Source organism: Heterodontus francisci, chromosome 17 (genome assembly GCF_036365525.1).
Source record: "Heterodontus francisci isolate sHetFra1 chromosome 17, sHetFra1.hap1, whole genome shotgun sequence".
Classification (NCBI taxonomy): Eukaryota; Metazoa; Chordata; class Chondrichthyes; order Heterodontiformes; family Heterodontidae; genus Heterodontus; species Heterodontus francisci.
This window is the reverse complement of record NC_090387.1, coordinates 86780400-86795727: the sequence shown is the minus strand read 5'-3', so window position 1 is coordinate 86795727 and position 15328 is coordinate 86780400. Positions and strand designations below refer to the sequence as shown.

The following is a 15328-nucleotide window of genomic DNA, read 5'->3' as shown; positions in this document are numbered from 1 at the left end:
ATATTTCATTTACCATGTTCTTGCACACTCACTAAGTCTTGCCAAATCACCTTGAAGCCGCTTTGCATCTTCCTCACAACACACATCCCCACCTAGTTTTGTGTCATCTGTGAACTTGGAAATACTACATTTGGTCCCCACATGCAAATCATTGATATATATTGTGAACAACTGGGACCCAAGCACTGATCTCTGCAGTACTCCACCAGTCACAGCCTGCCAACGCGAGAATGACCCATTTATTCCTATTCTGTTTTCTGCCTGTTAACTAATCCTTAATCCATACCAGTATATTACCTCCTATTCCATGTACTTTAATTTAGCTAACCAACCTCCTGTGGGGGACTTCATCAAAGGCCTTTTCAAAATCCAAGTATACCACGTCCACTCACTCCCCTTTATCAATTCTGTTAGTAACATCCTCAAAAAACTCCAACAGGTTTGTCAAACATGATTTCCCATTCATAAATCCATGTTGACTACGTCCAATCAGGTCATTATTATCCAAGCGTCCATTTATCACATCCTTTAGAACAGATTCTAGCATTTTGCGAGTGGCATAGTGGTTAGGACCTCAGCCTCACAGCTCCAGCGACCCGGGTTCGGTTGTGGAGTTTGCAAGTTCTCCCTGTGACTGCATGGGTTTCTGCCGGGTGCTACGGTTTCCTCCCACAGCCAAAGACTTGCAGGTTGATAGGTAAATTGACCATTGTAAATTGCCCCTAGTGTAGGTAGGTGGTAGGAGAATTGTGGGGATGTGGTAGGGGACATGGGGTTAATGTAGGATTAGTATAACTGGGTGGTTGATGGTCGGCACAGACTCGGTGGGCCAAAGGGCCCGTTTCAGTGCTGTATATTTCTCTCTCTCTAATTTTGCCAACGACTGATGTAAGGCTAACAGGTCTGTAATTCCCTGTTGTCTCTCTCCCTGCCTTCTTAAATAGTGGGGTGACATTTGTGACCTTTTAATCTGCAGGAACTGCTCCAGAATCTAAAGAATTTTGGAAGATGATCACCAATGCATCCACTATCTCCATAGCTACCTCTTTCAACACTCTGGGATGTAGAATACCAGGTCCTGGGGACTTATCAACCTTCAGCCCCATTAATTTCTCCAATATAACCTTCTTACTAATACTAATTTCCTTCAATTCCTCTTTCCCCGAATCCCTTGGATCTCTAATTCTGGGAGATTTCTTCTATCTTCCTCAGTGCAGACAGACACAAAGTAATCATTTAGCTTCTCTGCCATTTCTCTGTTCCCCATTATAAATTCTCTTCACTGCCTGTAATGGACCCACATTTGATTTAGCCAAATGTTTCCTTTTTACGTACCTATAGAAGCTTTTACAGTTGTTTTTATATTTCTTGCCAGCTTACATTCAGATTCTATTCTCCCTTTATCGGTTTCTTCATCCTCCTTTGCTGTATTCTAAAATCCTCCCAATCCTCAGGTTTACTATTATTTCTGGCAACTTTATAGGACTTTTCTTTTAATCTTATAGAATCCTTAACTTCTTTTGTTATCCACGGTTGACTGCTTTTACTTTTGAGATCTTTGTGCTGTAAACTATGTAATATTTCTTTAAAGACCATCCATTGTCTATGCACTGTCATACCTTTTAATGTATTTTCCCAATCCACCTCAGCCAATTTGCCCCTCGTACCTTCATAATTTCCTTTGTTCAAATTTAACACCCTTGCTTCAGATTGAACTACCTCACTTTCAAACATAATGTAAAATTCTATCATATTATGGTCACTCATCCCTAGAGGTTATTTTACAACAAGATTATTAATTAACCCTTTCTCATTACATAATATTAGATCTAAAATAGCCTGTTCATTAGTCGGTTCCTCAACATACAGCATTACTGCTCATTAGGTTTACACAGTCTATATGCAGATTGAAGTCACCCATGATTACTGTACAAAGTGATTCCTGACCACGCAGCAGCCCGCTGATGTCATCAGAGTGCGCCAAACTGCACACATACGCAGCTACATCTTGCCAGGACTAAGTGGCGTATATGCGGGATGACGTTATCACGCAGCGCCAAAATCGTCGTGTATCCGCACCTGGTCCATCTTCGCGTATGTGCGCTAAAGCGTTGAGTATATAGCCACCCACTCGACTGGAGGAAGCAGCTGAATGGGAGACTTTGAGGCTGGAGCTCTCCCCCCTTAGCAATGTGCTCCAGGCCTCAACGCTTCCTCCCCTCAGCCACTCGCTCCAGATCTCGCTGCTCCTCCCCCCACCCCCCTACTTCCCTGGCTGATTGTTCCTCGTTTCACGCCACCCCGCTCTCTGGTCGCTTGCTCCCCGCTTCCCCGCCCCCCACCCCCACCCAGCCGCTAGCTCTAGGCTGTGCTGCTTCCCTCCTCTCGGCCACTCGCTCCTACGTCACTCCTTGCTTCTTCGGTCGGCACGTGATCCAACGTGGCAGCGAGTTGCCGAGAGGAGGGAAGTGGTGCAGCCTACAGCTAGCAGCTGGAGGGGTGGGGGAGCGAGCGACTGGAGAACAGGGTGGCGCTAGCGGGGAACAATCGGCCAGGGAGTGAGGGGGAGCAGCAAGGTCTGGAATGAGCGACTGAGGGGGCGGAGGGATGGTGAAAGCGAGTTGCTGAGGTGGGAAGAGTGGCCAGTGGGGCAGGAGCTAGCAGCTGCGCTCGGGTGAAATCAGTCCTGGTCAGTCATATAAATGAATCGCAATGACGAATTGGCAGCACATTTTATACTCTGCCCGATTTTTGATAAGGCTGACAATTCACTATCTTCCAATGGAAAGTCAATCATAAAATTCCTTTTGTATTTAATAGGATTACTGGAATATTAAATGGATCTGAGGATTACAGTTAGTATCCTATAATACATAGTAGCATATTACTGGGCTTCCATTCAACTTAATCTAAGGTTAGTTTGCTGGAACGATCTAGCCATAAGCATTTCCTGTGATAAATTGAGCAGCGCCATCTTTAATCTTGGCAGCTGCCTGAACGTCACAGACACTGACATTCCAGTTGAAGAGCCTGCATTTGCACATGTGCAAGTATTGCGCCACCTCGTGGTTGCATTGTCAGCAAACGCGGCCATTACTGTATTACCATGCTACGTGCTTCTCTAATCTCCTGATTAATGCTATGCCCCACACTACTACTACTGTTTGTTGGCCTATAAACAATTCCTACCAATGTTTGCTGCCTCTTGATGTTTCTTAGCTTGACCCAAACAGATGTGGCCATTAGTGTGCCCTGAGACCAGCCTGCTGCATTTGTGAATCGCAAAGACTTTCACTCTTTGAACGTACAACTGGTTTGCGACCACAGGAGAAGAATCATGCAGGTATTTATTTAGAGATACAGCACTGAAACAGGCCCTTCGGCCCACCGAGTCTGTGCTGACCAACAACCACCCATTTATACTAACCCTACAGTAATCCCATATTCCTTACCACCTACCTACACTAGGGGCAATTTACAATGGCCAATTTACCTATCACCTGCAAACCTTTGGGAGGAGACCGGAGCACCCGGCGAAAACCCACGCAGTCACAGGGAGAACTTGCAAACTCCACACAGGCAATACCCAGAATCGAACCCAGGTCTCTCGAGCTGTGAGGCTGCGGTGCTAACCACTGCGCCACTGTGCTGCCCAAAGGTTTGTGCACATTTCCCAGGGAGCTGTCACGACTCATACATTTTGAGGAAATCACAGCTGCTCCTTGGCTTGAAACTCAAAACGCTTTATAGCCATGGAGCTCAAGGTGCTTGAGCCAGTGATGTTGGGTTCCACCAATGAAAGGCCATCCTGCTGTGTGATCAAACTTGACTCCCGTGCCCATTGCCACACCATTAATTTACATACAGAATTGCATGGGATACAGGAAAAATGGTGGAAGCGCAAGTTATGCCAACTTTTGGTCCGGCTGTCAGGAACACCGTGGGACACATAAAATCCCCGCTACAGTGTCTAAACGCAGTTCATTTCCCTGCTCTCCCATTTAAATAAAGAAGGACGTCTGATAGTGACAACATTGATTTTTTTTTAAATGTATGAATTAGGGTTAAAACCTTTGGCTCAAATCCAAACCCTCTGCAGGACAGAGGTGAGCTAGGGGATAGAAATCCAAACCTGGAAAGAGGGCAGGATAGATGTGGGACCATGGCTTTAATAACAAACTTTGTTTGCTTTGCTGCGAATAAAAGTCATAGCAGAACCAAATACCACTCATAATCGATGCTTTCAGATGGTGAGACACAGAGCATATAGAGTCATAATGGCATAGAAGGAGACCATTCAGCCCATCGATCCCATGCTGGCTCTCTGTAGAGCATCCAATCATTCCCATTCCACTTCTGCTGTATTTCTATAGCCCTGCAAGTTTATTTCCCTCAAGTTACCATCCAGTTTTCTTTTGAAATCATTCATTGTCTCCGCTTTCACCAGCCTTGTAGGCAGCAAGTTACTACTCACTGTGTAAAAAAGTTCCTCCTCACACACCCCCTGCATCTCCTGCCCAAAACCTTAAATCTGGGTCACCTAGGCTTGCACCATCAGCTAATGGGAACGGCTTTTCTTTGTGTACCTTATCTTGCATACCTCTGTCAAATCTCCTGAGAAAAAATGACTCAAAGAGATGTAATTTCACAAACTGATCAGTCTGCAGCAGGGCTCACCAGCTGGAAGCACTTATTAAGAATTCAGACTTGTACCCGTTATGATTTTCTGTCTATTAATTCACCATAAGGGTAAAATTACTCTATATTGTAAATTGCAGACTTGGTTATCTGGTCCAGTTAAAAGATTGGAACATATTGGTTTGGAGTTGGATGAGTTATAATATACTGGAATACAGTATATTATGCAATTTTTTTTTTTTATTCATTCATGGGACATCAGCGTTACTGGCTCGGACAGCATTTATTGTCCATCCCTAACTGCCCTTGAGAAGGTGGGGGTGAACCGCCTTCTTGAACCGCTGCAGTCCATGTGCAGTAGGTACACCCACAGTGCTGTTAGGAAGGGAGTTCCAGGATTTTGACCCAGCGACAGTGAAGGAACGGTGATACATTTTCAAGTCAGGATGGCGTGTGGCTTGGAGGGGAATTTGCAGGTGGTGATGTTCCCATGCAACTGCTGCCCTGTCCTCCTAGGTGGTAGAGGTCGCGGGTTTGGAAGGTGCTAAGGAGCTTTGGTGTGTTGCTGCAGTGCATCTTGCAGATGGCACACACTGCTGCCACTGTGCATCGGTGGTAGAGGGAGTGAATGTTGAAGGTGGTAGATGGGGTGCCAATCAAGAGGGCTGCTTGTTCCTGGATTGTGTCGAGCTTCTTGAGTGTTGTTGGAGCTGCACCCATCCAGGCTAGTGGAGAGCATTCCATTACACAACTGACTTGTGCCTTGTAGATGGTGGACAGGCTTTGCGGGGTCAGGAGGTGAGTTACCGCAGGACTCCGAGTCTCTGACCTGCTCTTGTAGCCACTGTATTTATATGGCTACTCCTCAATGGTAACCCCCAGGATGTTGACAGTGGGGGATTTAGCGATCATAATGCCACTGAATGTCAAGGGGAGATGGTTAGATTCTCTCTTGTTTGAAATCGTCATTGCCTGGCACACGTGTGGCGCGAATGTTACTTGCCACTTATCAGCCCAAGCCTGGATATTGTCCAGGTCTTGCTGCATTTCTACACGACTGCTTCAGTATCTGAGGAGTTGCAAACGGTGCTGAAGATTGTGCAAACATCAGTGAACATCCCCACTTCTGACATTATAATGAGGGAAGGTCATTGATGAAGTAGCTGAAGATGGTTGGGACTAGGACACTACCCTGAGGAACTCCTGCAGTGATGTCCTGGAGCTGAGATGATTGACCTCCAACAACCACAACCATCTTCCTTTGCGCTTGGTATGACTCCAACCAGCAGAGAGTTTTCCCCCGATTCCCATTGACTCCAGTTTTGCTAGGGCTCCTTGATGCCATACTCAGTCAAATGCTGCCTTGATGTCAAAGGCAGTCATTCTCACATCACCTCTTGGGTTCAGCGCTTTTATCCATGTTTGAACCAAGGCTGTAATGAGGTCAGGAGCTGAGTGGCCCTGGCGGAACCCAAACTGAGCAGGTTATTATTAAGCTAGTGTTGCTTGATAGCACTGTCAACAACACCTTCCATCACTTTACTGATGATCGAGAGTAGACTGATGGGGCGGTAATTGGCTGGGTTGGATTTGTCCTACTTTTTGTGTACAGGACATACCTGGGCAATTTTCCACTTTGCCGGGTAGATGCCAGTGTTGTAGCTGAACTGGAACAGCTTGGCTAAGGCCGCGGCAAGTTCTGGAGCACAGGCCTTCAGTACTATTGCCGGAATGTTGTCAGGGCCCATAGCCTTTGCAGAATCCAGTGCCTTCAGTCCTTTCTTGATATCATGTGGAGTGAATCGAATTGGCTGAGGTCTGGCATCTGTGATGCTGGGTACTTCAGGAGAAGGCTGAGGTGGATCATCCACTCGGCACTTCTGGCTGAAGATTGTTGCAAATGCTTCAGCCTTATCTTTTGCACTGATGTGCTGGGCTTCCCCATCATTGAGAATGGGGCTATTTGTGAAGTCTCCTCCTCCGGTTCGTTATTTGTTTACCACCATTCGCAATTGGATGTGGCAGGACGACAGAGCTTAGATCTGATCTGCTGGTTGAGGGGTCACTTTGCTCTGTCTATCGCATGCTGCTTTCACTGTTTGACACGCAAGTAGTCCTGGGCTGTAGCTTCACCAGGTTGACACCTCATTTTGAGGTATGCCTGGTGTTGCTCCTGGCATGCCCTCCTGCACTCTTGAACCAAGGTGGATCTCCTGGCTTGATGGTAATGGTAGAGTGGGGGATATGCTTGGCCATGAGGTTACAGATTGTGGTTGAATACAATTCTGCTGCTGCTGATGGCCCACAGCACCTCATGGATGCCCAGTTTTGAGTTGTTAGATCAGTTCGAAATCTATCCCATTTAGCACGGTGGTAGTGCCATGCTGGAGGGTATGCTCAACGTGAAGACGGGACTTCGTCTCTACAAGGACTGTGCGGTGGTCACTCCTACCAATACTATATTTTTTATATTTAGAGATACAGCACTGAAACAGGCCCTTCGGCCCACCGAGTCTGTGCCGACCATCAACCACCCATTTATACTAATCCTACACTAATCCCATATTCCTACCACATCCCCACCTGTCCCTATATTCCCCTACCACCTACCTATACTAGGGGCAATTTATAATGACCAATTTACCTATCAACCTGCAAGTCTTTTGGCTGTGGGAGGAAACCGGAGCACCCAGCGAGAACCCACACAGATACAGGGAGAACTTGCAAACTCCGCACAGGCAGTACCCAGAATTGAACCTGGGTCGCTGGACCTGTGAGGCTGCGGTGCTAACCACTACACCACTGTGCCGCCCTGGACAGATGTATCTGCGACAGGCATACTGGTGAGGACTGGGTCAAGTATATTTTTCCCTTTTGTTGGTTCCATCACCACCTAACGCAGACCCAGTCTAGCAGCTATGTCCTTCAGACCTTGGCCAGCTCAGTCAGTATTGGTGCTACTGAGCCACTCTTGGAGATGGATATTGAAGTCCCCCACACAGAGTACATTTTGCACCCTTGCCACCCTTAGTGCTTCCTCCAAGTGGTGTTCAACATGAAGGAGCACTGATTCATCAGCTGTGGGGGGTGGTGGGTGGTAATCAGCAGGAAGTTTCCTTGCCCATGTTGAGAACTCCCAGGACAACTCCCTCCCTACTGTATACCACTGTGCCGCCACCTCTGCATGGTCTGTCCTGCTGGTGGGACAGGACATACCCGGGGATGGTGGTGGCAGTGCCTGGGACATTGTCTGTAAGGTATGATTCCGTGAGTATGACTATGTCCGGCTGCTGCTTGACTAGTCTGTGGGACAGCTCTCCCAACTTTGGCACAAGCCCCCAGATGTTAGTAAGGGGGACTTTTCAGGGTCGACAGGGATGAGTTTGCCGATGTCGTTTCCGGTGCCTAGGTCAATGCCAGGCGGTCCGTCGGTATCATTCCTTATTGACTTTGTCGCGCTTTAATACAACTGAGCAGCTTGCTAGACCATTTCAGAGGGCACTTAAGAGTCAACCACATAACAATAACAATTGTGCTGAAGGAGTAAGAAAGAATAAAGCCTTTGCAGGTGGCTGCTCATTAAAGGCACTGATAGGGTACATATATAGAAACCCTACATGTTTTCTAAGTGCACTGATATAATGTCCTTAATAATAGCTTCTAACATTTTCCCTAAGACAGATGTTAAGCTAACTGGCCTGTAGTTTCCTGCTTTCTGTCTTCCTCCCTTTTTGAATAAAGGAGTTACATTCGCTATTTTCCAATCTAGCAGAACCTTCCCTGAATCTAGGGAATTTGGGAAAATTAAAACTAACGCATCACTATCTCACTAGCCACTTCTTTTATGAGCCTAGGACGAAGTCCATCAGGACCTGGGGACTTGACATCCCGCAGCTCCAACAACTTGTTCAGTACCACCTCCCTGGTGATTGTAATTTTCTTAAGTTCCTCCCTCCCTTCCATTTCCTGAGTTACAGCTAATTCTGGGATGTTACTTGTATCCTCCATAGTGAAGATCGATGCAAAATACCTGTTCAATTCATCTGCCATCTCCTTATTATCCATTATTAATTCCCCAGACTCACTTTCTATAGGACCAATGCTCACTTTGTTAACTTTTCTTTCTTAAATATCTATAGAAACTCTTCCTATCTCTCATATATTTCTAGCTAGCTTTCTCTCATCCTCTAATTTTACCTTCCTTATCAATCTTTTAGTCAATCTTTGCTGTTTTTTATATTCTGTCCAATCTTCTGACCTGCCACCCATCTTTGCGCAATTATATGCTTTTTCTTTAAGTTTGATACCATCTGTAATTATTGTAGTTAACCACCGATGGTGAGTCCGCGCCTTGGAATTTTTTCTTTCTCATTGGAATGTATCTATTCTGTGTATTCTGAAATATCCCTTTACATGTCTGTCACTGCATCTCTATTGACCTATCCCTTAACCCAATTTGCCAGTTTACTTTAGCTAGTTCTGCTTTCATGCCCTCACAAATGCCCTCATTTAAGTTTAAAATACTGGTCTTGTACCCACTCTTCTCTCCCTCAAATTAAATGTAAATTCAATCATAATATGATTGCTGCTACCTAGGGGCACCTTAACTATGAGGTCATTAATTAATCCTATCTCATTGCACAGTACCAGGTCTAGTATAGCCTGCTCTCTGGTTGGCTCCAGAACGTATTGTTCCAAGAAATTATCCCAAAAATATTCTATGTACTTCTCACCTAGGCTACCTCTGCCCATCTGATTTTCCCAGTCTATGTGTAGGTTAAAATCCCCCATGATTATCGCCATACCTTTCTGACAGGCTGCCATTATTTCTTCCTTTATACCCCATCCTACAGTGTGGTTAACATTAGGGGGCCTGTACAACACTCCCCCAAGTGACTTCTTGCCTTTATGATTTCTCAACTCTACCCAAACTGCTTCTACATCCTGGTTTCCCCCGAACTTAGGTCATCCCTCTCTATTGCACTAATACCATCATTAATTAACAGAGCCACCCCTCCACCTTTTCCTAGCTTCCTGTCCTTCCGAAATGACACAAGGGCATAACCTTAAAATTAGAGCTAGGGCACTCAGGTGTGATGTCATAAAACACTTCCCCATACAAAGGGTTGAGGAAGTTTGGAACTCTGCCTCCAAAAATCTGTTAGAGTCAATTGAAAATTTTAAAACTGAAATTGACAGATTTTTACTGGGTAAGGGTATTCAGGGATATGGAACCAATGTGGATTGATTGAGGTAAGATACAGCTCAGCCATGATCTAGTAGAATGGTCCAGCAGACTTGAGGAGCTGAATCACCAACTCCATTCCTATGTTCCTAAAGGCAACAGGCTTCTCTGTACCTTTGACCTCTGACGCTTTCTCAGTCATTTCGTTCTCAGTCTCCTTTTTGTCCTCCATCACTGAGCTTACTGTTGGCCTTGAAGATAAGTCACTTTCACTGGGTAGCATGATCGTCTCTGGAGGTACTAGCCATTCTTGTTTATCGATCTGATCAGACAGCTTCTCATCCACTTCATTCTCTTTCACACCTAGTGGGAAGTCAGTCACATTTCACATTGAATTTGTAATTCAAAATTAAAGTTGCAGATCATAATAGCATTTTTGAAGCAAACTGATTTCAGTTTTTCTCCAAGTAGCCAGCAATTTGCACCTTGAGGTCAATACAGTGTGATACTCAGTTAATCGTTTAGTAATTGTGTAGAAATAGATGCCAGGGCCAATATTCCTCTCCTGGAGCTGTCCAGGAGTAATGATGGCATAGCACACTCCTCCAAGTCAGATGGTTGTGGGTTCAAGACCCACTTCAGAGAATTGAGCACTAAATGTAGGCTCGCATTCCACTGCAGTACTGAAGGAGTGTTGCATGTCAGAGGTGCCATCTTTTGGATGAGATGCTAAAAATAGGACCCATCTGCCCTGTCAAGTGGGCATAAAAAATCCCATTGCTTTATCTTGAAAAATAATGGGGGTAGCCACCTGATGCCTTGGCCAATATTTATTTCTCAACCAACATCACGAAAACAGATTATCTGGTAATTTATGTCATTGCTACTTGTGGGAACTTGCAGTGCACAAATTGGCTTCCACATTTCCTACATTACGACAATGACTACACCTGACAAATATTTCATTGGGCTGTAAAGCACTTTGAAACATACTGAGGTCTTGAAAGGTGCTATATGAATGCAAGTATATCATTCTTTCGCTCAATCAGGTGTACAATGGTGCTTTATTGGGCAAAGAACCAGAGAGGAGTGGAAGTCCCAGTGCTGCATGGATAGCAAAAGATAGAAAGGAATAGATCAAATGTAGGCGCAATTTGAGAACAGGTCAGAGGTATATTATCTGCGTTCTTTAGCCAGTTTGCTGCAGAATTAATTAGCAGCTATCATGCTTTATAAAGTTAGGGTGAGGCTGAGAGATGAAAAGAACTATTTGTGAAGGATTGAGTTTTCTTGCATTGATCCGGGGAGCGTCCCAGTGGTACAGCTCCTTGCTGTTCTAGTACTGATGTCAGTGTCCCATGAAATGTAAACCCTTCCTTCTAACACCAACCTTTCAGCTACACATTTATTTTCCTGATCTGCTTACATCTATATTAATTAGTACGTGGCTCAGCCAGGGTTTCCATTACTAATGGCTGTTGTTGCTGCCATAACTTCACACTCATTCCTTGGAGAATAGTGAGAGGTTGTGGAAGAATTTGCAGGCTAATTAAAAGTGCGACAGAATGTGATGTGAACTCTCTTTCCATGGCCATAACCATCTATACACCAGCCAATAGGGTGGTTCGACCTGTACAGCAAATGGGAGTTTCTGGGTTCCCACAAGCTATATGAGAAAAGGTGGGGGCCATCCACACCGACTGGATGCAAGTCTCCGGCTGGATGTTAATTCAGAATTCAGAGCCAGAACTCCAGTGTCCACTTGCAGGAATGTCTGGAGTGGAGCTTTAACTGTGCCCCTTCTGATTCTGAATGCTAGCACTAATCAAAGGCTCACTAAGTCTATTAATTCAATTTATTTTACAGCAGCAAACAAGGAAGCAGTGTCCACTATACTGGGCACTGGAAAATAACATCCTCAAGTTGGTTTTCTTGCACCTGCAGACCTCTTTCAGGGAAGCACTACTGCGATCTTTGATTATAGCAAGACTAATAATGAGGATCATGCATTTATAACAGAAACACTGTTCATAGGAAACCTTTATGAGGGTGTTTACCTTTAAGGAAGAAGCCAAAACAGACTGGGGGAGGTAAATTGCTAATTTTTAAAAACTTTTCTGGATTTATGGTTGTCACTGGCAAGGCCAGCATTTATTGCCCACCCTGAGTTTATTGAGTCATAGAGGCATAGAGTCATAGAGTTATACAGCACAGAAACAGGCCATTCAGCCCATCGTATCCATTCCAGCCATCAAGCACCTATTTATTCTAATGCCATTTTCCAGCACTTGGCCCGTAGCCTTGTATGCTATGGTGTTTCAAGTGCTCATCTAAATATTTCTTAAATGTTATGAGGGTTCCTGCCTCTACCACCCCTTCAGGCAGTGTGTTCCAGATTCCAACCACCCTCTGATGAAAAAACTTTTTCTCAAATCCCCTCTAAACCTCCTGCCCCTTACCTTAAATCTATGCACCCTGGTTATTGACACCTCTGCAAAGGTAAAAAGTTTTTTCCTATCAATGCCCCTCATAATTTTGTATACCTCAATCAGGTCCCCCCTCAGCCTTCTCTGCTCTCAGGAAAACAACCCTAGTCTATCCAGTCTCTCTTCATAGCTGAAACGCTCCAGCCCAGGCAACATCCTGGTGAATCTCCTCTGCACCCTCTCCGGTGCAATCACATCCTTCCTATAGTGTGGCGACCAGAACTGTACACCGTACTCCAGCTGTGGCCTAACTAGCGTTTTATACAGCTGGAGTACTGTCTTGGGTTGTCTTGGGAAGGTGCTAATGAGCCTTCTTCTCAAGTCCTGTTCATTTTCACAACAGATATAAAATTCAGAAGAGAAAGCTGTTGATGTTGAGTAATTCACTTGTTGTCTGTCTGGTTTGCTCATTGAACATCTAAGTATAAGAGTTACTGTTGGTAACATAGCATACAAATACTTGCCCACCATTTTAACACAGGTATTAGCAAACAACAGCAGACTGCTATGGCTCAGTATCGGCAAAACAACAACAACCTGCATTTATATAGCACCTTTAGTGTTGTAAAACATGGTGAAGGCACTTCACAGGAGTGTAATCAGAAAAAAATTGACACCATGTTACCTAAGGAGATGTTGGGACAGGTGACCATAAGCTTGATCAATGAGCTAGGATTTTAAGAATTGTCTTTAAAGAGGAGAGAGAGGTAGAGATGCAGAGAGGTTTAGGGAGAGAATTCCAGAGCTTATTAACAAGTTTATTTTACCTGGACGCATGGCTGCATTAAAGTAGAGAACGAAGTTACATTATATGAACAAGTTAAGTATTGATAAACTAATATCATTCACAGTAATTTCTAAGCTACAGTTCGACACTGACAGGGGCTCATTAAAGCACTTAAGCTTGCAGTTTATTTATGAACACATACCATTTTCTCCTCCAGTGGCCTCAGCACCTTTATTCTTTGCTTGCTCCTGTTCTTCTTGGATTAGGCTCTGTTCTTTGTAGTACTCCAGTAATTCAAATGGAAGCCTCTCACCTGGTTGTCTTGGCGGTAGCATCAAGGTGTTATCTGAACTGTAGCCCTTTACCATCCTCAGAACCTTACAAGGATAAGATGGAACATTAAAGGATATTTCAAAACATTTTCAAAAAAAAAAACCTGTGTTCCTTTAACAAAAGATTAACTGGCAGATAATGGAGCATGGAGCTGGTTTAATATGCGATACTGCAGAATATCAGAATACCTCCTATTCATTGAACTGCCAGTTCCGATGTCTGTCCTGCCTACCAACAGGTATAATGAGTAGAAATTTATCTGGTATCATTTCGATATTGCTCCTTTTTTATAAAAAAAAGCTCTATTTTTCAAGTAGCTTTATCCCAGTACATTAATTTCAAACCACATTCCACACATCACCACAGACATTCATAGAAACCTGCTCCCAGGCCTCCCACAATGCTGCTCTGAATTGCCATTCAAAGATGTGTCAGCAGAGCTGGCTGATGATTCTCTCTCTGACTGCACCCTCCCTCACTCTTCATGGTGAAGACCCTGACCTCTGCTCAGTGCTTCTCTGCAGCACAACAGCTTTGATCAGGATTGCAAAATGGGATTTACTCCCATTTGGAAACAAACAAACTTATTAGCGAGAGACAGCATGATTTTGTGAAGGGAAGGTCGTGTCTTACTAATTTGATTGAGTTTTTTCAGAAAGTGACAAAGATGATTGATGAAGGAAGGGCAGTGGATGTTATCTATATGGACTTTGTGAAGCCTTTGACAAGGTCCCGCATGGCAGACTGGTACAAAAGGTGAAGTCACACGGGATCAGAGGTGAGCTGGCAAGATGGGATACAGAACTGGCTCGGTCATAGAAGACAGAGGGTATCAGTGGATGGGTGTTTTTCTGAATGGAGGGATGTGACTTGTGGTGTTCCGCAGGGATCAGTGCTGGGACCTTTGCTGTTTGTAGTATATATAAATGATTTGGAGGAAAATGTAGCTGGTCTGATTAGTAAGTTTGCGGACGACACAAAGGTTGGTGGAGTTGCGGATAGTGATGAGGATTGTCAAAGGATACAGCAGGATATAGATCGGTTGGAGACTTGGGCGGAGAAATGGCAGATGGAGTTTAATCTGGACAAATGTGAGGTAATGCATTTTGGAAGGTCTAATGCAGGTGGGAGGTATACAGTAAATGGCAGAACCCTTAGGGGTATTGACAGGCAGAGAGATCTGGGCGTACAGGTCCACAGGTTACTGAAAGTGGCAACGCAGGTGGATAAGGTAGTCAAGAAGGCATACGACATGTTTGCCTTCATCAGTCGGGGCATAGAGTATAAAAATTGGCAAGTCATGCTGCAGCTGTACAGAACCTTAGTTAGGCCACACTTAGAATATTGCGTGCAATTTTGGTCGCCACACTACCAGAAGGACGTGGAGGCTTTGGAGAGGGTACAGAGGAGGTTTACCAGGATGTTGCCTGGTCTGGAGGGCATTAGCTATGAGGAGAGGTTGGAAAAACTCGGATTGTTTTCACTGGAATGACGGAGGTGGAGGGGTGACATGATAGAGGTTTACAAAGTTATGAGCAGCATGGACAGAGTGGATAGTCAGAAGCTTTTTCCCAGGGTGGAAGAGTCAGTTACTAGGGGACATAGGTTTAAGGTGCGAGGGGCAAAGTTTAGAGGGGATGTGCGAGGCAAGTTTTTTGCACAGAGGGTGGTGAGTGCCTGGAACATGCTGCCAGGGGAGGTGGTGGAAGCAGGAACGATAATGACGTTTAAGAGACATCTTGACAACTATATGAATAAGAAGGGAATAGAGGGATATGGGCCCTGGAAGTGCAGAAGGTGTTAGTTTAGGCAGGCATCAAGATCGGCACAGGCTTGGAGGGCCGAATGGCCTGTTCCTGTGCTGTACTGTTCTTTGTTCTTTTGTTCTTTAATCCATGTCCACTGCTCCATGGCACTATATTCTGCAATGTTGCAGGGAAGTTGGGCCAGCCAGATTTT

At 44.8% G+C, this 15328-nt stretch overlaps 1 protein-coding gene across 1 annotated transcript in view; it reads right to left on the bottom strand.

Annotated features, from left to right (window-relative positions):
* The window catches only part of hydin (HYDIN axonemal central pair apparatus protein), a 1234740-nt gene that overhangs the window by 435702 nt on the left and 783710 nt on the right, over window positions 1-15328 (bottom strand). The window contains exons 38-39 of the mRNA XM_068049816.1: window positions 13239-13413; window positions 9998-10186 (exon numbers count right to left, since the gene is read on the bottom strand). Coding sequence (XP_067905917.1) covers window positions 9998-10186; window positions 13239-13413 — 364 coding nt within the window. The remainder of the gene's footprint in view (window positions 1-9997; window positions 10187-13238; window positions 13414-15328) is intronic.